The 25229-nt window shown below is 37.6% G+C and overlaps 1 protein-coding gene across 3 annotated transcripts; it reads right to left on the bottom strand.

Moving 5' to 3' along the window:
• Positions 1-740: 740 nt before the first annotated feature.
• On the bottom strand, positions 741-23997 carry sfpq (splicing factor proline/glutamine-rich). Of its 3 annotated transcripts, none has more exons than XM_066674222.1 (12): positions 23353-23997; positions 21968-22180; positions 21568-21869; positions 21366-21461; positions 20885-21081; positions 20711-20795; positions 20484-20598; positions 20302-20350; positions 19730-19839; positions 4695-4733; positions 3726-3804; positions 741-1291 (listed from the first exon to the last, which is right to left on the bottom strand). In XM_066674222.1, the coding sequence occupies exons 1-10, from the start codon at positions 23875-23877 to the stop codon at positions 4707-4709; spliced, it is 1719 nt and encodes a 572-aa protein (XP_066530319.1). In that variant the 5' UTR covers positions 23878-23997; the 3' UTR covers positions 741-1291; positions 3726-3804; positions 4695-4706. The 3 variants fall into 3 exon arrangements, with proteins under 3 accessions (XP_066530319.1, XP_066530317.1, XP_066530318.1); XM_066674220.1 differs by having other exon boundaries at positions 4695-16188; positions 23353-23993; XM_066674221.1 differs by having other exon boundaries at positions 4695-16188; positions 21968-22156; positions 23353-23991.
• Positions 23998-25229: the final 1232 nt, after the last annotated feature.

A 25229-nucleotide genomic window follows, 5' to 3' on the forward strand; every position in this document is an offset into this window, starting at 1 on the left:
ACGCGGCTCGGGACCGAGGAGGATAGGATAAGTGCTTACAGTATGTTATTTACGTACAGTACGTACGTATGTTCCGACTTGAACTGAAAATCGGTTTACAACGCGACGTAGGATCGGATCAACGTCGTAAGTCGAGGACCCCCTGTATAATGAAAGAGCTCTATGTATAAAGCACAATTTAGGACATTCAAAGGATCCACACTAATTAAAATTTACACTTTTCTAGGCTTAAATGTTTCCGACAGCACTTTAACTTATTTACCCAAAATGTGTAATAGTTATTGCTCTTAGAGGCTAACTGTAGCCTGACCAAGTGATAACAAGAAATTAACCGTTACACACTTTATACTGGTTTTTCTATTATACTAATTTTCTCAGAACTGAGCCAATCACATTGGACAGTAACTAAATGGATTTTTGTTTCATTAAATTGATTTTACCTTTTTATTTGCCAACGTGTATTCACAGTACTAAATGCTTACTGCACAAAATAACAGGGGAGGTTATGAATGATTGAGTTTAGTTATAATCGTCTATAATTGCAAGGGATTTACCCAAGAAAATCTATTAGATCAAATATCTAGTAGTAAATATAACTTATTTTGCAAACTAAAATTAAGATTAACACAAACTAAAGCAATTAAAGACAATGCTTTTCATTCCTTTTTTTAAAATAAATAATCTAACACCATTCAACAGGCAAGCAAAAATCTTTCAGTGAAATCAATTGTTCACCTCGATTTAAAAATATTGTATGGTTTTTATTGTTCTTTACACATTGATACATTCTTTATACATTGATATTGTAACTTAATTTTTGAATCTCTCTACCTGGCCACTGCAGGTCAGACAGGACTACTGACCCACATTCATGGCCACTTGTGTTTCGTACTATCAGCTTGCAGGCTCCTGCCCTCTACACTGGATCAGCTTCAGAATTAGCAGCAACCTAATAAGATACAACAGTGATAAAACCAAGGAAAACATACCCCTTGAACTTAACCTGTTGTACATAACATTAGATATTGTGCCAAGGTGCAGAGAATGTGGACTTTGGGGTTTTGAGACCAAGTAACAGAAACACAAAGCTTCAAGTGGATGTAGAAGATGCTTCTTGCTATGTGACGGTGAGCATCAGTCCAATTTCATTGAACATAAGGCATTACTTGAAGAAATGTCAACATCTACAAAAGCTGTAGCTTGTGTTTAAAACAAAAATCAAGTTGAAAAATCCCACACCGCACTCTCATGCTGCTGCATCCTCCAATTGTCCAATACACTCCACAGCGTCCTAAGTGGACAAAAAAAGCAGGGCCCAAAGGGAAGGAGGGGAAGGGGGAGGGGAAAAGAACAAAAAAAAAAGGTAATTTGGTTAGATAATATTCAAATGAAAGAAATATTTACAAACACACATTCCGCACAAGAATACTTCTTCCACAAAAAGTTTACCCTAGAAGCAATGAGGCACCGGGTGGCAAGTAGCAAGTACTTTTTTGAAATGTGATTTCATTCATTCATTGTCTGTAACCGCTTATCCAGTTCAGGGTCGGGGTGGGTCTGGAGCACACCCAGAATCATTGGGTGAAAAGCAGGAACGCACCCTGGAGGGGGCGCCAGTCCTTCACAGTGCAACACACAGACAATATATATTTTATATATATATATATATATATACACACTTTTTTTGAGTTGCCAATCTACCTAGCAACATGTTTGTTTTGGACCATAGTAGGAAACCCACACGGACACGGAAAACACACCTCCTCACAGACAGTCACCCGGAGTGGAACTTGAACCCACAACCTCCAGGTCCCTGGAGCTGTGTGACTGCGACACCTACCTGTGCCACCCATACAGTGATTTGTTGATTGCCCAGTCCGGAGCTCACATGATCCCACCCTCCGAGGTTCTGCCTGTGATCCCACCCTCTGTCCAATCATTTTACAGTGCACCGTGTGGCCAGGTCCACAAACAGTGTCTTGCAGCCATGACATGTCCAAGTGAACAGAGTTAACTGTTACTGGACCCAAAAAGCCCTTTTGCCCTTCTAAAAATCTCCATGACCAGAGACAGAGTAAAATGAGAGGAAATATTGGCCTTGTGTTTGAAAAGTGGAGGCAGTTAAAAGCAGCAACACAGAACAGAGCCAGAGCTGGCTATTTTTCTGTCACAGAATGATTCTGTGACCCAGCCTTTTGTCTTCTACTATATATTTAACAAAGAAAGTCATCTTGTCTGTGCCATTAATGACAACTACACAGACCGATCTCAGTTACTGACATTCTGACGAGTAAATTACATCTGCACAGCTTTTTGTTTAACTTTACACGAAAATGGGCAAAATCTCTAGTTTGTTAAAGGCAGAACACAAGAGCAAGGTGTTACTCAAAATAAACCGAGACTGAATTATTTACAGCACCATTTTATCAATCGGACCCTTACAGAAATGTAATTCAGTACATAAATATCTAGTTCCCATTGAAGCTCTGTATAGATTACTTGGTTGATAAAATGTTTAGGTGCTTGACTTTAGAAATGTTCAAAAACTTAAATTTTATCTTGTTGCTCTAATACCATCTCAACATGGCACTTCAGTTTTGTAGTTTTGTATAAGCAGAAAATAACAGGCTTTTCATGATCATACAAACACTCAGCAACTGACAAGATAAACAATTTTTATAGTTTGTTATTATTGTAAATAAAACATACAAAAACGATATAAAGCATCAAAGGTTTCTCCAGACCTTCCAATGACAAGGGTATGTATTTTGGGCTTTCCTGTTTTTGTAATGACAGAAAATCCTCTGTAACATTGGCTATATGGCTAATGGCGGTCCAGCTAAACTAGGCTTGTTTAGTTTCTCTTTGCTAATGTTTGAAAAGCCTCGCATATTCACCTATTTAAGGTGGAACAGAGAAATCAAGCTTGGTAGTACACAGCAAACAAGCGTTTCTCTAGTAAGTAGATGTTTTAGTGACATGATGTACACTTATTCGTGTGTTTTAAATGGACAAAATAGGAAATAAAAAGTGTTTCAAAACAAGTTGTTTATATACCTAGCGCTAGCTTCGGCTCTTAAAGGTGGAACCGAGAATTCAAGAACCTGGCGAGTAACGCCATTAGGACTCGTAAACCGACACATGTAACGTGGAACGAAATGTTTGACTACGAAAATTGTGGATGAGTAAATCTGCCTATTAAACGACATTTATGGTGGAAAGGAAAAATCGATAAGTAACACCAGCCTTGTCTAGTTGAAATATTTCAGGTGGGTTTGGAGAGAAACTTGTAAATGCAAGGAAATGGCGGACACACGTTCACTTTTTCTGTAGGTAGATGTTTCAGTGAAATGATGAACACGTTGCTGTGTAAATACGTTGATTATGGCACATTCTTGTTAGCTATTATGGCCCAAGTTCTTAAACTCGTCTCTTGCTTGTTTGTTAAGTTTTCCTCAAACTGGTCACGCTTCACGTCCAGGGAGGAGGCAGACAGCTCTCTCTCCACTATTCTGAAACTGTATTATAGTTCAGATTTTTAACGCTTGGTGTCAGAATTACTTATTGCTCCTTTAAAAGACAGAAACAAGATGTATTTTTATGTTTTAGGCATGAATTACTGCAGGGGTGCCCCATTAAGTTAGTACAACTGTAATTATCAGGGAAACCTACATAAAATGTGACAAGTAAAATGTGTGTAAGAAAAGGTTAGAGGTTTCACCAACCTGTAGGCTTTATTGCCATAGTTTGTGGTCTTATGAGCTTCAACAAACACTGGCTGATACATTAGATCGGTCCAATGACCTAGAGAGAGGGAGGGAAACTGTTTTAAGCAAAATATTTATGTCCAAGTGAAACAAATGTGGGAATCAGAAAAAAGCCCCATTTCCTGCCAACACCACACAGGACCAAATCAAAGTTGTGAATCCTTGGTGTAGTGCAGGTGTCAAACTGTGGTCCATTATGAATTTTCAAATGGCCTGCGAGGTATTTTAGAAATATGAAAGTTGGCTAAGTTGCTGTAAGGGAAGAATATATTGTTGAGACTTTATAGAACATCACAATTTCAAATTGAAATGCAATGTGACGACACTAAGCAGTCACTACTAGATATTCATACCAGTATCATGAAAAAGTCCAGATTTCCTCTAATGTGGTGCTATGCTGAAAAACTCAGAAAATACACTGAACTACAGCTGACTGAGACCTAGAATAACAGACAGTCACTTCAGTTAGCCATTTTTAACCAAATGAACCATCTATTGCTACTTCAGAGCAATTCTTCAATTCAAAGCACAGTATCATTGTTCCCAATAGAATTACTAACAGGTGAGTGAAGTCTTACTTCACACCACACTGTCAAAGATACACAAAGCAAGTCACTCAAAAATAAAGTATAATTGATAGTTATTAAACATATTAATTTATTTTATTACAAGGAGTCTGTGGCCGATGATTGCGCACATTTCATCCTTTCTGGCCACCAACAAGAAAAGTTTGGACAAACCTGGTGTACTGGGTAATGCCACTGCCTTCTATGTAGAGCACTAAGGCTTGATTCATTGCCTTGGTAACCACATTAAAATACTCCAAGACATTTAACACTACATTAGAACACCCCTGCAGAACAGAAGCGTCCACCAAATGTCATAAAAGTCAATAATTATTAAAACTCAAAGCGCTTTACTACTTACTTTGTCTGATCTTCAGCCTGCATCAACCCCTTGACGTCCCTGTAGTGAGAGACAGAAAGTAAGCAAGCTAGCACAACCTGATTTTAAACCCCACCTAATAATTCTATCACAAAACTAAGCTAATGGAGAGGGAATGAGGATCACTTGTGGGAAAATACTGCAATAAGAAATGATAAGCAGTTATTTGATGAATGTTATTTAAACATTAAATTAATGAACTGAAAAATATTCATCCCCACTATTATCTACTGTTTCAGAAGTGGTGAATTAAAGCATTCACATGAATAGCCATATTACTACATACACAAAATATATATAAATAGTAAAAAAATATTTAAAAAGTCTAATGTAAGTTAATAAAAAAATGTAAACTCTTTATATGCCCTGCTACAAAAATGAGTAGTAAAAAAAATAAAATAACACCCCTAGCTTGGGACATTTGACACAGAGGTCATTAATAGCCACATGACAGGTGTTATCCCTGTGCAGACCACATTACTTTAATTAAAGTTGCAGGGTTTGTGAAGGTGTATTTCCTGAAGAGTTGAGTTAAACATCTGCCTCTCCCTGGCAGCAGTTAAGCAAAAAAGTAGGTAGCTCTGGCATCACACTCCATATGGGTAAAATAAAGGTATGTAACGTAACCACAATCAGAGAGGAGAAATAGCAAATGGATCACAGTGCAGATACATAGGAGCATACACATATACATGGACAGCCATGATTCTGTTCCAGTACTTTGCCCATACAGCAAGGGCATGCACAACAAACACCTGTTTTTCAGAAGGTGGGTTTAGATTTTGCACAATGTGCATAGAATACACAAAATATGTTTCTGAACACCATGTTATAAGTTGATAAAATGTCTGGGCTTGAACATGAGAGATCAGTAAAACCATACCATGGAGACAAGTAACAAAAGTGCAGAAGAGCAGTGAACTGTGTAGGTGCCATAGACTTCTTAAACTGATTTTTAAGATTGCTCAATTGTCTTAACTATGTGCAACCAGTTGAGAGATGCACTGAGTAGTGATCAATATAGCTATCTATTTGCATTTCATGAGAAATGTTAGAGGGGAAGTTACAAGCACCTTATTAGACCATCATGTGTTGGAATAATAGATGAGCCATGCTTCAGTGACATTTATCTGGAGGACAGAAGGCCTGCTTTGTGAAATTTCAAGCATCAGATTAAAGAAAAATGATTTTTATACAGATTAAATATTTATGCACTGTAGCCATGTCTGCTCCTTTAAGACATTCCTATCTTGTTATAACATGAACCGCTAGCTTTTCCACACTGTTCAAACTATTCCACAGAAGCTGCGGATTTAATGAATACACTAGAAGACATTACTGAAGAGCTACAGGAGTATCTTAAAGAGTCTGTAGAAGACAGGACAATAGGCAATACTTCTGAGCAGTGCCAACTAAACTGTAGCGGCTTTAAGCACCTGTGTTGTGCAGGCCAGACTTTCCAGTGAACTCGCACCATGTTTCTACACGTTTAGAGGGGAACCAGGAATACGTCATCAGTGGGGGGTGTGGCTCTGACTGGATACAGCGCCAGAGCCAAAAAATAAACTATTAGCATCAAGATGGGGTCATTTTTTAAAATTCTTTGTTTATTGTGGAGTTAGACCAGAGTGAGTCCCGCCAAGCTTGTGAAAGCTGGGCAAATGTAAACAAGCGCTGCGGTTCTGACCAACACGCATGGTATCGCACCTAATAGCACTAGAAACACACAAAAACAGAGTGTGTTCCTGTTATTTTCCTATTATTTATTTATATGAAACATTGTATATTACCCAGTCCAACTCCACTGAGCAATAAACGCTGTATTTAAACCTGAGGTCTTTGAGTTACTGAACCTCGACATGTCCACGGAAGAAGTCAAGGTTCGCACTGAAAGACCTACTCTTCTTTGGTTCAAGTTGGAAACAAGCTTTTCTGTTTGGCGAACCAGTTAGGAGAATCTCTCTCTGAACATTTGCAATTGAGTTCTCTAACACTTGCAGATTTTTCATTTGTTAAATTTGTAAAATATTAGCATTAAATAGAAAAAAAAATTATATAATTCTCAGCCCCCAAAATTGTTGTGATTTACCTAGATTAGGTTATGAGGTAACTTAATTGTGGTGCTTTTCCACTCAAGGTCCCTAGTTTGTTTTTCACTACCACAGGTCCCTGTAGCTGGTGACATCAAAAAAATACAGGGTACAGGCTCATTTCTGCTCATCATTAAATATGGACACAGATGGAACATTCTGTCCGTACTCTGTGTTCATTTTACATGTAATTTCACATTTTCTGAAAGCGACACAGCAAAACCACTGGAGATCGTGGTGGTAGTGCAAATGGTGAAGCTAATCGCTATACCTCACTCAAAGGCACACTATGCGAGTTCTCATGCCTGATGTGCGGGGCTACCTGGCAAAGTTAGCTATCGAATGCCCTGGCAGACATCCAATAGTATTGGAAAGTATATCCTGCCAAAGAGGAAAATTGATGACGAAAAAGTGAATAAATTCTGTCCAAATGTTGCGCAGTATTTAATGGCCTCTCAGAACCCAGTCATCTAGAACGCTGCCTTTTATTCGTTGTTTTCAAGTTAAATACAGAACAACAAGTTCTCTGCCATCGCCATGTTTGATTTTTACTCCGAACTGTCCTCTACTGGATGTGTTGCTCAACAACCATGTCAACGGAGCTGACGCAAGGAAGTATGTGGGCAGTAACAGATCACTTGAAGTGCAAATTTCTGTACACAGTGTGTAAATGAGCCTTAACAGAAACAGCTGGTTTAGGAATCACAATGGTAGATGTAACTTTAGGTACTGTTTACTCATTGTGAACACAGCTTACAAGTTCAGACAGATTAGTATAGGTTTTTCATTTCTTGTTGCACCAACCAGCACACAAGGAATGTATGTACCTCCTTTAAAAAAAAACATGGTGTGATATTACAAGTTGCCATTAAGTGTTCGGGGAGGAAAAGAAAAAAATGATACTACTCTGGCTTGGAGGTTTTATAAACAGCTAGTTTGCTTTGGATGTCTACTTCGTGTTTGGAAGTGTGATCATTTTACCTGATTTATCAGGCTCTGCAAGGTTTGTGCATAATGATTTAGATGCCACTCTGCTCATTTGGATCCAAGAGGGAGCAGGAACAAAAAGACCAATATTTAAAAAGTATGCAAATATACTTCAAATTTAGTTTCTGTTACTCTCAGTAAGGCCTCTGCCTTACCATGTTCTAAATGTATGTGAATGCTTGCTCAGAAATAAGTGCAGTGTAATGAGCATCTTTTACATACTGATAAACAGGGAATTGTACAAAGTCCACAAATGCAGACACAGTAGACTTCAGATACCTTCAAGAACAATAAGCTGAAATAGATTCAGTCCAAGTTTACAGAACATGTTGCACACCTCCCCAAAAATAAAGAGTATAATGCTGCAATGCTTTCCTACAGAAAAGGTCCAGTGTGTGCCCTTTGTGTAAACACGCCCATACAATGCCATCCCATCCCCGTCCCATCTATTTTACATGAGGCGTAGCAACTGCTCGTTTACAAGTCTAATATCGGTCGGTTGCTTTCCAAAACATAAAAAAAAAAAAAAAATTCAATTCCAAAAGTTTGCATTGTATACCAACTACCAGACACTCGTGGTAAAATATCACATTTTGCATACATTAAACACTGGATGTCCTTATTACGCCATAACACAAAATCTGCACTGTGAGTCCATTTTCAGAAGTGTGATGCCAGAACTCCTATTACATCAACATGTGATGTGATTCAGGAAGGTGAATCAGTCCTGCTTTTTTTTTCTCATCATTGAACAAAAGACATACACTTACCTTCTCTGACGATATGTAAGCAAACCTCTTGATGTAAACAAGTCCAGGCTCAACTGTCCACTGATCTGCAGAACTACTCATCCTCACTGTAATCAACTGCAGGAGTCTCAATTGTGGAGCAGGGCAAGCTGGACACTGGCCGCTACTGCTTAGCTACAGCACCACCATCCATGCCATACACATTACACAGACAGAGACAAGCTCTCCTCACAGAGATGCATCAGGTCTGGCAATGACAAATTTCCATTGAATCTTAAAGGATGCGTTTCGTCCCCAATCACGGTACTGCTGCACAAAATTACATCTGTCCATAAAGTGTTCTCAAAGGCATGGCCTTATAAAGGAGAGACGACTAATTATGACCCCAATATTTCTATTAAAAAAAGTTTACATGGTGAGAGAGAGTTTTATTATTAACGACACAGCAATTAGTGGGCTGGAGAAGGTAAATTTATTTTGTGATATTTTTATTTTATCTATTCTATTTTAATGGCCAGCTTAGATTACCTGAAGCTAACAGCTAAGTTTGGTTTATTTTTTACATATTAAAAAATATATAAAGATAATTAATAGACATGCAATATTTATAAAAAAAAAAACGTTTTTTTGAGAAATGTGATTGTTTTGGGAGGTTAAAAAAAAATTATATATAGCTTTCAATTGCCACTATTACTGTTACTATAGTTACATGCTACTCTTCCTGGCTCTCTGTAAAAAGAAATGTGACAATTACCCAAACAACAGTTTCTGTATTCTCTGTAAAAATATTTTAGGACATTTTCTTAAAATATGAATGCATACCTGCCTGATGTCTACATTTTACGTAAAACAAATATTCAATATTATATTATCTGAAGTATTTCAGAAAAGCAGAATGATTAGCTAGTGCTAACCTACTCTGGTTAAATACCTAAAATGTTTGCAGTTTGCTTCATTTTTAAACCATTTACATTTCCTTGCAAAGTTAATTCAAGGGGGTTAATTCCAGCTGGCCCACAACTTCAATACTTCAAAATAACGGCAACTTTAAACATGAGCAAAAAATGCACCATCTTAATGTCCAAATGTTGATCCAGAACGGAGTGCATACCATGATGATATATGCAGATATTGACTGAAGTCAGTCAGAAAAGATCAGTCATGAAAAGAGGTACTTTTCAAACTGAGTAGACTGAACCAGCATCCAGATTAAAAAAATAAATAAAAATCTTGGAAATTTTATTTGTAATTGCCTATGGTGACTGCATATAATACAGTACGTTATGCAATTATGAGAGAGTCCACCCGTCCACTGTATACCAGGAGCCATTTCTTTTGCCTGATGGAAAATGTAAGGAGGCTGTTAGACAAATGTTTATACAGTGACAAATTTTCACTGTATAATTATGTTTAACTTCCTACAAAAGGTCAGACTTCACTGAAATATGTAAGTTGGTGAAGGAAAATGTTTTACATGTTAAATGTTGTGGTAAATGTGTTACATTTACCTTGTTACAAACTGCTTTAAATGTAGGTCCTTTATTCACTGTGACATGACTGCTGAAGCATTAGAATTTGTCAAAAAAGAATGTGGGGGTTGTGAAAACAAGTTCTGAGACATTAAAATTTATGGACACAACTAAAAAAATTGCTATAGCAGGGCTCCGACTAATGTCCTGCCCTCCCAGGGCCAATAAAAATAGTACACACGATGAGACAAAAAGCTCTTTTGGGATGCTTTTGAGACAACTAATGTTGGCTGTAAATTGATGCATTTTGGTTGGCAGGTTACCATGTCAGTCAGTGGACAACTATCTTCTTAAACCCCATGGCAATGGTAAGCTGGGAAACTTTACTACTCATCTGCTAACTATGCTATTATGGCCATTTGTTAAAGAAAAATATGTAAACAATATTTTGAGTTTAAAGTTGTAAAGAGTATGTAAGGCCCTGGTAAAAATGCTCCTTGCTGATACACAGTTATTGAACCTCCAAAAGAACTGGATTCTAATCTTATTTACTACACTGTCATTGCCAAGTTTTTTTGGAGTTGTGCAGTACATTAAAAATTATATTTACATAGTTTTGTAAAACGTAGTTCTGTATAACTGATGCACAGACAGGGGGCAATTGTCTTTTCCAGGGTGTACTACTTACAAAAAGAAGTGTTCTAATGAATCATTTTGTTCTACATTTTTAAATATAAAATAATTTGAGAAAAGTCAATTAGATAAATTAACAATGCAGGATAAATGTTTAAGAGTGATATTCTATGCAATAATTGTCTTAAACTAATTATAAATATACAGAATTCTTATCGTCGAGACAATCCAACCCCCTGGTATTATGGTAGCATAAAAATACACAAATGCAACTTGTATATGTATGTACATTCCCTGTTGTAGTAATTCTAAAACATTATGATCTAAAATTTTTGACCATGGACAAGTGTAAAACGAATTTACTAAATCAGTATTGAATCCTTGTGTTACCGCATCACCTGTAAAGGTGTAAGATACTAATAAAAAATATTTAGTTGTCAATTTAGACTCAACAGGGTTTTAGGATCACACATTAATGTTACATTACATTCATTAGCTCAAAAATAGGTCCTTCTGAATGTCCATTTATTAGGATGTAGCTTGCAATGCTTTTATGGCAGTATAACGGATAACACCTGCCCACTGTATACAGATGTTTTTGATTCCCCGATCAGGCAGGAATGCTACTGCTATACGAATACAGACTTTGGGCTAGACTAAAAACGCCATAATCAATTGTCACAGTAAGCAGACTCGTTCAACATGGAGGATTCTTTGAATCTCTAGCCCTGTCAGACAGTGCAAGTCAGCTAAGGAGGGTGGCACAGAAAGCATATAAAACTGTTCTTCTGCTTCCAATTAATTTAGTTCCACCAGAAATTGGAAGACATCTTCAAGTGTATGAGTACCACCGTTACTATAAATAGAAAGCGCAGGACAATTCAACAATCAAGTCTTATTAAAAAAATAAATAAAATAAAATAAACAAAAACAAAACAAAAACAAACATAGAATAAAAAACTTTAGACATAAAATTTTAATGATAAAAATAATAATAATTTGTCCAAATCATAGGCATAGTACATAAGTTTGATTAACTTTGTCTTTAGATGCCTCTTCACTGTTGCTGTAGTTCATATCCTTTTGTCTTGTTAATTTACAGTCATTTCACAATAACTTAAATAGTGTATAGGGAAAATGGAAAGGGGGGGGTTGCAAAAAAAATTAAAATAAAAGGGGGAGAGGAAAAATAAATAAATAAATAAAACATCAGCACTGGCTGACGTTGCCTAAACCATTATATGATGAATTTACTTTAAAACTGGTTTATATTTTCCATTTGCATGAAAATACCAGAAAAACAGTACCAGCTGCTTATCAGTTTATTTTTGTGCATTTTACTCATGATAAAACCTGAGCATTAACTACGATGAATGAAGTTTGCTGAAGGCTTTAGATTATAAAAAGGTCCAATTTTAATCCATTATTTAAACAAATCTTTTCAGGTAATCTGAAATGTCTGGTTAGCACTTTCACTACTACAAAAGCTTTTCCTTTGGTGTAACTATGTGTAAAATTTATCTGAAACAAAACAGGTCATTGTTTGACGTTCCAGAAGTCAGCAAGCATGGGTTTAACAACTTTTTTCTTTCTTTTATATAAACACAGAAACATCTTGGATAATTTAAATGGTGATACGTAATACTGCATTTTATCAAAAGAATTAACTAATTTGTATAATGTATTTTCTTTAACCCCTGAGAAATAGAAAGCAGCTCAAAAATGGTACTGCATGGCACATTAACTGAACACAGACTAAGCATAATCCAAAAGGTAATTTACAGATACACTACAGAATAGTCACACCTATGATTTCAAATTAAATTTTTGGAGTAAAATGTATAATAATTTTAAAAAATTTAATTATGCACATTTTGTGAGAAAATCTCAATGTGATATCATACCTAAAGGTCTAACATTACATGACTAAGGCTTTTATAAATCCCCGATAGAAAACACCCACATGCAATTACTGTTTTATATTTTCAATGAAACCCCAGCACAAGAAAAAATACACCTAAAAGTAAAATGAGCAGCCAGCCCTTATCCAAAATACTAAATATCAGTGAATTTTTGAAAGAAATAAAACATGTAGAATTTGCCAGTTGGCAACTACTTGCAGCCAAATATCTGAAATTCACTTCACAGACTGCTTGTTTGGCCACTTCCAATCCCTTGTCCTGGCACAATTTACCCTAGGATACTTTAGTGATTTCCTGCTCCAAGACACTAAATCCAACTAAAATGAAACAAACAACTTTCAATTGGCTGTATGATTGAGCAGGGAAATAACTAAAATTTTCAAGACTCTTCAGCAAAGTTTGAAACCTGTAGATTAGTATAAACAGAAATTATATGGTTGGTTATTAGAATATTACTTACCATGTGAACTAATGGCTTGATCTGATACCAAGAAGGAAAATAGTTTCTGTATTGGCATGTAAAGAAACTATATTTGAGTGGTGTAACGGATCACAAACCTCAGGGTTTTGTATCTGGATTACGGGTTTTGAGTCACAATTACACACAAATTAAAACAGTTTTAAAAGTATTGTACCAAGCACCAAAGAAAAGGTCAGAATGGGTATAGCCCCATGCTGAAATCTGTTGGAACCTACCTAGCTATCTCATACATTCGCATGTAGTGACAAACTGGGCTAACAGTGTGTTTTGTTAAGCTAAGGACACATATTACTCAACATTCCAGTGAAGGTGCACAAACGGTCTAAAACACAAACAGTGAAAAATGCGGATTTTTGCAAGCAGGAACCAACAGCAGATTCCCAGAGTGACAAAGGGCTCCAACCACCTCCAAAGTCCATGGCCAACAGTACAGTATTTTTTTCGCTACTTTGTATTAGAGACTTTTCTTTTGAAGCCGTCTGTTTTTGTAGTTATAGGGTTGAGTGGAACAACTGCTTCCTGTCATTTTCTTGTCTTGTTACACATAGTCAAGTCCATTGCTGGGGTTGAATTACTGAATGACTTCTTTTTAGACTCAGCCCCATATGAAGCTCCATTGTCTCATGCTGATAAAACTCTGCTCGTCAATGAAACACCACAAACTCCATACACCAGAGTTATGTCTCTTCAGATGTGTGGCTATGGTCTGGCTGTTGCTGCAGTGTGTACAAATGCAATACAAATGGCTATACTTACACGTTCTGTATGGTGACACAGCTGCTCTGTGTCTGTTGTCAGTGAAGCTCTGAATCAAGATTTAGGGAATTAATACTGTAAAAATAAATCCATTCCACACTTTTAAGGTTAATCTTTAGGCATTAACCCATGGTTCAAGCATGTCCCAAACCATGGCAGGCAATCCGTCCGGATCACTAATTATCCGTGATCCATTACACCACTGCTACATTCAGTAATGTATACAAAAGGCCTTTCTCAAAAATTCAGCCTGCGTAACCTTCATGAATCAAATCTCTGAAAAAACTGCTTGCACAGAACGTGTTTTAGAAACTTCACTACTTTTCTCTTCTAATGAAGACACAAACATCGTAGATCAAGGGTGCGTGGGTAAACGCCCACTCAAAGTTTCGATGTCCAAGCAATTTTGGAACAGATACCTGTTAAGGGAGAAAATATACAAAGGACCAACAAAACAGCAGCAATATATTTCTTTGTTAATATATTTAGCTCAACCCACACAAGAAACAAGTTCTTGGATAATCTCAAACTATCTACATCACACGGGTTGAAATGGCTAGCAAAACACCTAATATATGAAACCAAAATAATGTAAACTATCGTTTGGTGTACAAACAAATATTGTGCCAGTCATTGTATATTGTAATACCTAAATGAACATTACCTTTACTAAGGGCCAGTGCTGACATTTATTGACATTTAGTGCTGCATTTAGAGCTGGCCATGACAAACTGGAGAAGCACAATTTTAAGAAAGTTGGGGGTTATGAGAAATGGCTCCATTGCATTGCCTTAGCAAATCGACAGCAATACACCTTGTTTGTTTTTAAAATGTTCTCAGGTGTTCTTTTGTTTTTGTAGCTGCACATTATTCATGGCAATTTGGGCTGGTGAAAGTTACTATTTAAGGCAAACCATTCTGTGCGCTCAAACACGTGCAATAGTACCAAACCCCAACACCATACTATGAACAATATTTGCTTTCTCATCTAGTACATCTGACTCAATCGACCCACAAACACTGTTTTCCCTAAATAGGTGAGCCGAGCAGGGAAAACAAATGTGGGGTCACCAAGATTAAAACTAGAAACAAGAATTAGTAATAAAGGGGTTTGGGTTATCATAAAGGCAATACACCAAACCCAGTTTTCTTTGGAAAATGTTTGTCTTTCAGCAAAACTTACCTATTACAAATCTGAATCCAGATCTAATTACAAAATTCAAAGTTTTCTCAAAATTTTCAAAGTTTCCAATGTGACTGCTTTGTTGTTGTTGCTTTTTTTTTGCTTTTAATGAATAGGCAAATATTTAAAGTCACATTTATAGAATTAATTCACTGAATTTTGCTGCAATCCTAGCATTTATATCCTCAGGACTGCATTTATACCAACTGACAAGCTTACATTTAGATTGGGTTGGAACAAAAAGACTAACATATTGTCCATAAAACATACATCCAGATTGTAATCCTCAAGCTTTTCACTGTAATTTCACTTGTTTCAGCACTAGCATTGAAACCATTTGAACTGTGAACTACAATTTGTTAACAGTCACTTGGCAGCAAGTCCAGGATAAGTCTACTGAAATTAATATATCATGCAAAAAAAATTGTTGAATTTTCAGACAGATGCTCCATTTCCAGGGACTATTCCTGTGGTATAACAACTAGCTGCTGTTCCAATTACCTTACAGTGTGCTTATGCTTCAATTTTGTACATAAACATATAATTTAGTAAAACACAGCACAAATTTAAGGCAATTAAGCTGTATGATTTAAATAAATAATCTTCATAGTGCTTATAAGCAACTGATCTGTAAGAATTAAACTCCATGCAAAGTTCTGGAAGGAAGCCCCCCTCAAGTGTGCAAAAAGCATTTTAAAGTTGAGTCAAACATGTTTTTATGGGTTTTGAACAAGCAACTGTACGCTTTATTGTAAATTTACATGGATTACTTCAAATGTTGAACGGCACAAATCATGGCCATGGAAAGATAACAACTTACAACAATAACCAGCATAATAAGTAACATTGCATGATATAAGAAAGGGTATTACATGGAGTAAGCCAAGCAAGAGATCACTCCTGCTGAGCAGTTCACTATTCTAATTTTAATGAACACACAAATTACGGAGAAAAATATCTTGCCACAAACAGGAAAGATCTTGAAGCTAAAACTGCAAAGTAATATTTAAACTTAAATACATCATGACCCCAGACCTTCTGGGAATCCAAACTTGAACTCTGCCTTATAAAAAAAAAAGTGCCAGATCAGAAGCGTGGCTTCTTGGCAGGTCCATCGAATTCCTCACGGACCCTGCCAAATCCTGAATTGCCAGGACCCATTCCCCTTGGACCTCCAGGGCCACCTTGAGGGAAACGCTCATTGCGCTACAGTGGCCAGTGTACATATGATGTAGGGGTTATTGCAGAGTAAGGGTAATTTTTGTTTGTGTCCATGGGCAGGAATAAAGAGCAACATAGCCACACGTTCCACAAGTTCATATTTTGAGCCAAGTGTTTTAAAGTGGGAATCCAGGGGGAACATTCGACGAAACAGTTCCAATACGCAGATCCACAGGAGCCACAGGTAACATAGGAAAAGGAAGAGAGGGTAATGTTTTCGTTAGCAATTTTCGACCACGAGTTAAAGCAAAGGCGGAACTACAGCCACCACATGAGGAAGGCAGCAAAAATTTACAGCCAGCCCTGTAAAACATGATTTAGTAATAATTTAAGTTGTACTGAATTGTATAAAAGACAAATCTAGCTTGCTAGTCAATTTAATTGTAGGGTTTAATAATCTTAAAAATCTAATGAAAAGCAGTTGGTCCACAAAAACAAAAGAGAAAAAAAAATGTATTTACTAGCATAATATGCTACATATTAAGCCATTTAACTCTGTTCTTTAAATATTTGTGTATTTATGTCCTTCTAAAATTTAATGTTTGCTAGAGTTTTACTGGACATATTAACCTTGATGTGAGGCTACAGTTGTAACCCAATATTGACATGTGGTTATTCCTTCAAATACAGTGCGTTATTTACTACCCCCAATCCCAGCACCACAAATGCTTATTCTCCTAAATGAAACTGACATGAAATTGACTAGTAAAATTGTGTGCTGCTTTCCTCACTAAAAAGTACCACAAATAACATACTTGATTGGTTATAGATTGTACAGAGATTTACAGGAGTTCAATTTAGCCCATATTCTCCCATGACAAACAATAATTCAAGCAAGTTTTCTGCTGTTTGTGTACTTAAAAGATGTAGGTAGGTACTCAATCATTCTGAAATTAGTTAGAAATGACAAGTCAAATCTGGACACAAGCACGGTTCCTGAAAGACTCAGCTGTCAGGGTTGATGTAAACAACATTTCAATACTTGGGGACAGTAAAGATTTAAACTTGTATTACCATTTGCATAACAAAGTATATATTTTAAATTCTCTGCAGGAAATACACACTCTGGAAATTGAGTGTAATTACCTTTCAACTCTTCGCAACAGTTTGATCATAAACAGTCCACCAGTGAGATGACAGCTTGTTGGTTGCTGCATAGCACATTAGGCCCAATGCAGTATTTGATATTTAAATACAATCTATTATAATGCAGATCCCTTTAAAACACAAAGGACTGCCACAATATTCAATAGTCATACTAAAATATATTCATTCATGCAGAGTATATACTAATGAGAATAGACATTACTTAGTTGCAGTATATTGGCATAACAGCCTCTTTGTTAAATGTTTTCATGAGTTTTAAATCTAATCTTAAATTATAAAGCAACAATTGTGTCTATAAATAACCAATCCATGCCCACATTTTCTAAGCACAACTTCACTGGCATTCTCTAGTCAATCATGATTTAATGCCAGGTTTTACAAGCTGACACTTGTACAGGCTTATCATGGGAGAAGAGGGTTGTTTCTGAAGACCTAACAAGGCCTGGTGGCCACATAGGTCACTGCCAATAATGACTTTGAATGTCCTATTCGTAAAAATTGTGTCTATACATGAAAATTACAACGTTGTTCATACAAAAAACAGGTCTGTTTATGAAGTAAAGTAAAATAAAACATATGGCTTATAGATAACAGATTTTTTTTCGAGGTCAGCTTGTTCAATAGTCTACAGATTAATTACTGGAGCCTTGAACAATGTAGAAACTACAAGTCACCCAGCGTCTCATTAAATGTCGTCTGTGTCCCACTGCCACATTCAATGAGCATTCTTTTACAACATCACCTCAGAGAGCAAGTCCAAGTGCAGATCAACAGATGCGTGATAAGGAGTGCAACAAATGGTAAGTTTAGTAGGAATTTCACTAGGCAAGTTTAGGAATACAAGGCTTACCAAAATAGCCAACTGCTTTAAGTTGGCACAACATTTTACTGCCTTTTGTAAAGATATCTGTCTGCGTGATAGCATTAAGTCTCTAAAGATGCATGTACGTTTATACAACTTTTGCACATTCAGGTACAATAGGTTTACCTACTTTACAAGAGAAAAATAAACCTTAGTTTGAATAAACATTGGTGTACTTAACTAGGAAAACGTGTACATTTAACAAAAAACAAACAAACAAACTTTATGGTAGTCAGTAAGGTTAAAGGAATGTTTTCAGTTATCCAAAACATCCCCATCAAGGCCTTTAGCTAAAAAAAATTATATAGCTTGAGGAAAAGGTATAATTCTTCATGTGAAATCATAACTGTAGTCCAAGCAAATACTATAAAATTACATTCTTGGCTCAGGACCAAAACACCCTGCTACAGACCTTATACAGTCTTTAACTGCAGCTTAGATTTGCACAACCATATGTACAAAAAAGGGAACTTCTGAAAAAAAATGTGATGCTATTCACAACGTGTGTTCAAAATATACAAGTTGGTCACTTTCAAATATATAATTTGCTCTAAAAAAAACTTTCAGTCAATGGCGTATTCTGTATGTACACGCAAATAATTTAAAAAAAAAGTTATCTGCATTTAAATATAGATACAGATACTAATACAAATTGCCACAGTAATTCGAATCTGTACGAATATTGTTCAAAAGATGCCAAGTTTAAAATGATCAGTTCATACATCACTTCAAATGGCACTGATAAGGTGACTAGAGCCATCTGTATAATATAACAGTCAGACATTACTAAAACAAGGTCCAGATCTGTTGAGCCAGTCAGAATTTAGAAGCAGTCTTACAACACCCGTAGCCAGCAAGGTCTCAAAAATACAGTCATCGACCATCAGCTCATCCAAAAGCTCAGCATTGAAATAGTGACAAAAGCCATAAAACTCATTTGCCTTCTAGTCCATCTGCACTAAATATCCCTTAAGTGTCTCAGAACTAAAAACATACCATTGGACAGTTGGCCCACTCCATATGGGAGACAACAACCATGAACCAGCCATTAGAAGTTCTCAGTCAAGTTTGCCAAGCACAAGAATACATAAGAGAATGTTAGAACTGTTCCCGAGTAGTAGTCCAGGTCTACTGTTGCAAAGATTACAACCTGCTGCAAAAATTCAAAGACTAAAGTTTTGCCCACAAAAACCATGCCTGTCTTTGATCATCGCATCAGACAGGACTTACAAGTGAATGCAGCGAGTAAACTGCTATATTACAGTCATTGCTGGGGCTTTAGTACAGACAGACTGTCTAAGCAAACAAAAACATTATTGAGAAGCTGAGCATGATGGCCAAGGAACTTTTGGGAACCACTGATATGGAACAAAGCTGCTGACCCCAAAAAGATTTTTACCAAACTCTTACTGATAGTTCTGCAATCATTCCATCCATAAATAACCTCCAGTTGATTGATCAACTGTCCTTAGTCTGCAAGGACCACACCCTAAAAACACTCACATCAATCATCACACCATACACTATCATTCACTCTGACAAGACTGGATACATTACCATTTCGTTGGGCACCATGCCCCCTGCAGATGGTCCGCTCATCCCCTGATGACTATCGAAGTTCATACCAGCCAACTGGAACTTCTGATTGGGGGAGCCAAAGGGCATATCTGGCAAAAATAAATGCAAAATCTTGAGCTTTTAATGATGTATGCACTTTAGTTGGTCTGAGACATAACCCCGCCATAGTGTTTTTAATATTCACAAAATACATTTCAAACCTAATTTTACAAAACATTACTCATGCATATGTCAGGTTATCACAGAATAATTAATCAGTTTTGCATTCAAGTTAATGTCCTTATAATTTTGATAGAATCGTTTTTTTAAGTAGTGTCTTTTAAAACACATTGTTGAATTACTTCCCCATCGACAAAAACTCTTCGTACATTGTGTTCAAACTTACTTATATAAGGTAAGGGAATATGATAGTTAACGTGTAACAAGAACGAAAACATGCCATGGAACAAGATCTGCTGTGTGTACAGTATTAATTAGTAACAGATGCACCATTTCAAGGACTTATTTTTGCTTTATAAAGTGCTTTAAAAAATTTAAATAAATAAACTCACCTGCCAAACCAAGTCCTCCTCCCTGGTTCATCCTCATTTCCCTCTCCCTCTGTGGAAAACAAAAAACAAAAATATAAAACCATTCATTCATTACAAGTGTTTAGCACTGATCTACCACTGGGTTTTTCAGAGATATACCAGCTGAAAAATCCTGACAATTGCATAAGACATTGAGGCCTTACATTGTCCATAAAGCCCCCCATCCTGTACGACTCCTCACGTTTACGCCTCATCTGCTCTTCCAACTCCCTCTGCCGCATCATTTCCTCCTCCCGTCTACGGCGCTCCTCTTCTTGCCTATTGATCACAGCATTACAAGTTATCAATATAGTTATATACATTGTTAAACAATCAACAAAAGGAATGTTAAGAAATAGTAAGAGAAGATAAATCAATACACATTTACTACCTCAGTTGCATTTCTTTGCGTTTTTGCATTTCCTGATTATGCATCTCCTCCATGCGACGCAATTCCTCTTGACGTCTCAGAAGATCTACATAAAACAAAAAGTGTAATAATTGATATCTGAGAAATTATTGTTCACAATACATATTGGTAAAATTGCCAATGCTGCATACTTACCCTGTCGAAGTAAATTGGCTTGATGTTCATGGTAGGCATCCTCCATTTCTGTCTCTAGTTTCTCACGAGCCTCACGAATATTTTTCTCAACCTGCTGCCTCTGCTGTTTCTCCATTTCGTCAAGGGATTTCCATCGCTGGGAATATTCAAACTCAAAGGTGCCTGGTCGAGCAAAACGTGGAGGCTGCTCTCGCTCTCTATAAACGTATACACAGAATCATGTTACAGCAAGGTTTTAACACCAGTGGTCACAATGACAGACATATTTCAGAATTAATCCAAGTGTGTGGATGGCACACATACATTTGATCTAACCAAATCCACACATCTCATTTGTTTGCACAGAGTTTGCACAAATAGTCAAGAAATAAGTTCCAAACAGTGATAGGGTATTAATGTACTGTCTGTATAATGCACCAAGACTACGTAATTACTACTGAACAAAAACTACAAGCATTAAACTATTTCCAATTAAACTCACTTCTGATAACTTGGGTTTTTCTGGGCAAGTTTCTCTGGCAGGCCATCCTCATCATCATACTGTTCCAGCAGCTCAACAACAACGGGGCGTGGTGCACTATTTATAGGAAGAATTCATGAAAATTTGCATATGCTTAAACAGCTTAAAAATAAAGTCAATATGTCTAAGTCCCTTAAAACATATGTAATATTTAAGATCTTACGATGTAAGCAGGAACACGCCGTCATTACACCTATCAAGTGCCTTTCTCGCAGCAGGCTTGGTAGCAAACTCAACAATGCCCTTCCCTGTTGAACGTCCACGGTCATCAACAATAACCACGGCCCTCTCCACAATTCCGAACTGAGAGAAGGCCTCATCCAGTAGCTCATTTGACACAAAGGGAGACAGGTTGCGCACAGAAAGTGCAGCAGAGTGGGTTGCAAAGCGTACCCTGAGCGGTCTGCCTTTCATAGGCACATCATCCAGTTCAGCTTTTGCAATCTCCGCTAAAGCTCGAGACTCCTGCAAAACAAGCATTTTTTTTTTTGTTTTTCTACGTATTGGTTTGTGAATTTAGTCAAACTATTTATTCAACTGAAACACAAAAGAGGACATCTTACCAGTCTGATAAAACCAAATCCTTTGCTCTGGTTTATGAAAGTCTCACTAGGCTCTCCATACTTTGCAAACATCTTCCTGAACTCCTCTTCAGTGATATCATTTGGCAAATTTCCTATAAACAGCCGGCATCTCTGAGTATATGTCTTCTCTCCTGGTTTACGCAGCAGGGACAGTGTTGCCTTTAATTCCTGAAATAAAACATGTTTTGGAACCTTTGACCATACAAAACTAAGATTAGTCACATTGTTCTTAGTCTGCATATGTTTATGTTCACAAGCTTCATGTCTTTCAAGATGGAATGGCACATTTGAGGCGAATAACTGTAACTGTATGTGGCTGAAATTCAGCTTGGCTGTAAAATGTTATCCACCTTTTGTTTTACCACAGAAACTCATCCATTACTCGAGATGTTTAGTTTTTCAACACTTTAAATTTGTGGTTACACTGACACACTCAGAAGTCTCCAGAATTTAGTTTCAGTTCATTCTACAGCAAAAAAATAAATCAACAATATGTACCCATGGAGCAGGAAGAGAGCAAGACACCCTCTTTTCATGCTTTTCCACATTTGGAGGTCTACATATACAGACATCTGTTTTCATAAACACATTACACTGGTTTTGAGCAGAGGCCCTGAACTACATTGAAAACACTCCACTTAAGGCAAGCCAGCTGGTCACTGCTCACTATTCGGACTTATCTAGGTGGGAGATATGGCAAATATATCGACCATAAACACCGGGTGCTGTGCAACTAAGCTTTGAATATTATTTAAAACGAGCTTTTGAAAATATTCTAATATTTTAGACAAAAATCAAATGCCATTTGACCTTCGGCTGTTGTTAACAACGTAATTATAAATACAACGTAAAATGTCATAGCAAAAAAACAGGATGACAATAAAAAGGTATAATGTAATTGTACGTTGTGTACCTCCGTTCAAATGTAGCGTAGCAGGAGTGAACCTAACGCTCGTTAATAACACGTAGTTAATTAAAGTATACAAAACGCGCTAAAATAGACTACAAAAATAATAAAAAAAATGACTGTAAACACAAGCCGTGCCAAAATACAGTTTCAGATACAGCCTGGCCTCTCTCATATTGCTGGTTCTGTTAGCGTTAGCTCCTCTAGTCTGAGCTAGGCTTTGTTCAGAGCTGGATACAAAATGGCCGAACACTGAAAGGGTAAATGAAGGCCTCTGCTGCCTCTTCAACGAGCTCTTCTACTTTCATTAGATATGAATCAATTTAAACTGTTCTTAACTGAAATAAAAGCACATAACCACCACTGTAACAAAATTACTGTACCGGCCCGTATAAAAGCAGTCAACGACACGGATACATAAAAATGGCAATTTTTTTCCAGACGTTTCGATCCTCACCTGTTTTTCTTCTCCCTGATCGGACTGCGGCTGGGGTTGGTTTTGCTGTTTCTGTCCATTTCCCGCGGCTAGTTTTTGTGGCGGCGGGTTTTTTCTGGGCTGGTTCTGAGTCGGGTTGGTAGTTTTGGCCGGAGGAGACTGGATTTTCTGCGGAGGGGCTACAGTGCCTTGGGCAGGCAGCTGCTGAGGCGGGCTTTTGTTCTGGGGAAGGCCAGGTCCTGCCTGAGGTTTCTGTTGTTGTTGAGGCGGAGGAGATTTCACTTCAGCTTTCAGGGCCACGTTGACTTTGGTTTCCTCCTGTTTCTGCGGCGTGCCCGAGTTCGGGGGCTGAGGCTGGTTCGACTGATTTCCCTGGTTGGGTTTAAATCCGCCACCCGCGTGGCCTCCCCGGTTCTGAAACGCCTGCTGCGGGTTGTTCTGGTTTCTGAATGGGTTCCCCATCCCGCCCCGCATCCCTCCGCCAATCCCACCGCGGCCTCTCTGCTGAAAACCACCTCCACGGCTCCGGAACCGGTCCCGAGACATAGCGATCTTTTTAACTAGTGTGAATAAACTGTTGAAGCAGACCTAAGCTACTATTCCTCCTGCTCTGGGTCCTAGTTGTGAAATGGCCGCCGGAGACGAGCGCCTGAGATAAAGGGCGAGCAGGGAACGGCGGTGACGTCACATGTGTGACGCATTCAGACTCCTAAGCTGTGGGTTAGTAGGACCTCTGCTGTCTGCACATGGAACAGCACCCGAGAAACAACCTTTAGAACAATGTCTCTTTTATAGACCCCCTCCTGTCAAAATAAAGTTTTAAAATTGTTGCCATGTATATGTGGTGTTGTTTATATGCTACAAGAGATGACATATGACAGCAATAAGCAGCCAACACCGTAGCGGATTTCTGCTTTGAACTTGTAGTTCAAACAGACAGGGTTTCTTACAACATAACACTAAGGAAACAAATCCTGTCAGTTTGCAGGGTGGCTTTTAATCTACTGGTGGCAGAGGCGTAAGTGGAGCCATGACTGTATATTTATATCTGCCTGTACTGAATGAACGTATTACGAGCCTCATTAATCAGGTCCATGTTTTTGCTCAGACCAAATTTAACTATGTTGACTGTTAATATTCCTAAATGTAAGTGACATTTATTTGTCTGCATGTGAACAACATGCATGCACACACTGAAATATTTATGTGGCTCTGTCCCAAATGGGTCCCTAGACTCTGTATAGTACATAAACTAGCTACACAAGTACTGCACAATGTGTTTAACACAAATTAATATAGCATTGAACCATTTAAGTTGCAACCTGCATGTTAACATTCATGCTGCATGCCAACTAGTCATATACATAGGGGATGGTAGTGGACTTCAAAAAACTTAGACCTGTCCCATCACCCGTCACCATCGAAGGAGTGGAAGTGGAGGTGCTTGGTAGTTACAAGTGGCTGTACTTGGATGACAGACTGGACTGCAGTTCTAACACCTGTGCGGTGTTCAAGACAGGACAGAACCGTCTGTTCTTTCTGAGGAAACTGAGGTCCTTTGGAATATCCACTAAACTCCTTTGGACATGCTACCAGTCAGTCGTTGCTAGTGGTATATTCTATGCTGTTGTGTGCTGGGGCAACAGCATCAACAAAAGTGCACTGAACAAACTAATCAAGAAGACTGACTCTGTTGTTGGAGTCAAACTAGACACTCTGGAGTTAGTGGCAGAAAAACGGACACTTAACAAGCTGCTGACCATTATGGACAATACTTCACAGCCCTTGCATACTACAGTGGACAAACAGGGAAGCACGTTCAGTGGATGACAGATACAGCTGCACTGTGCTAAGGAGCAGCGTGTGAGGTTTCTTCACACAGCATTAAAGCTTTACAA

This window comes from Hoplias malabaricus, chromosome 6 (assembly GCF_029633855.1).
Source record: "Hoplias malabaricus isolate fHopMal1 chromosome 6, fHopMal1.hap1, whole genome shotgun sequence".
In the NCBI taxonomy this organism is placed as follows: domain Eukaryota; kingdom Metazoa; phylum Chordata; class Actinopteri; order Characiformes; family Erythrinidae; genus Hoplias; species Hoplias malabaricus.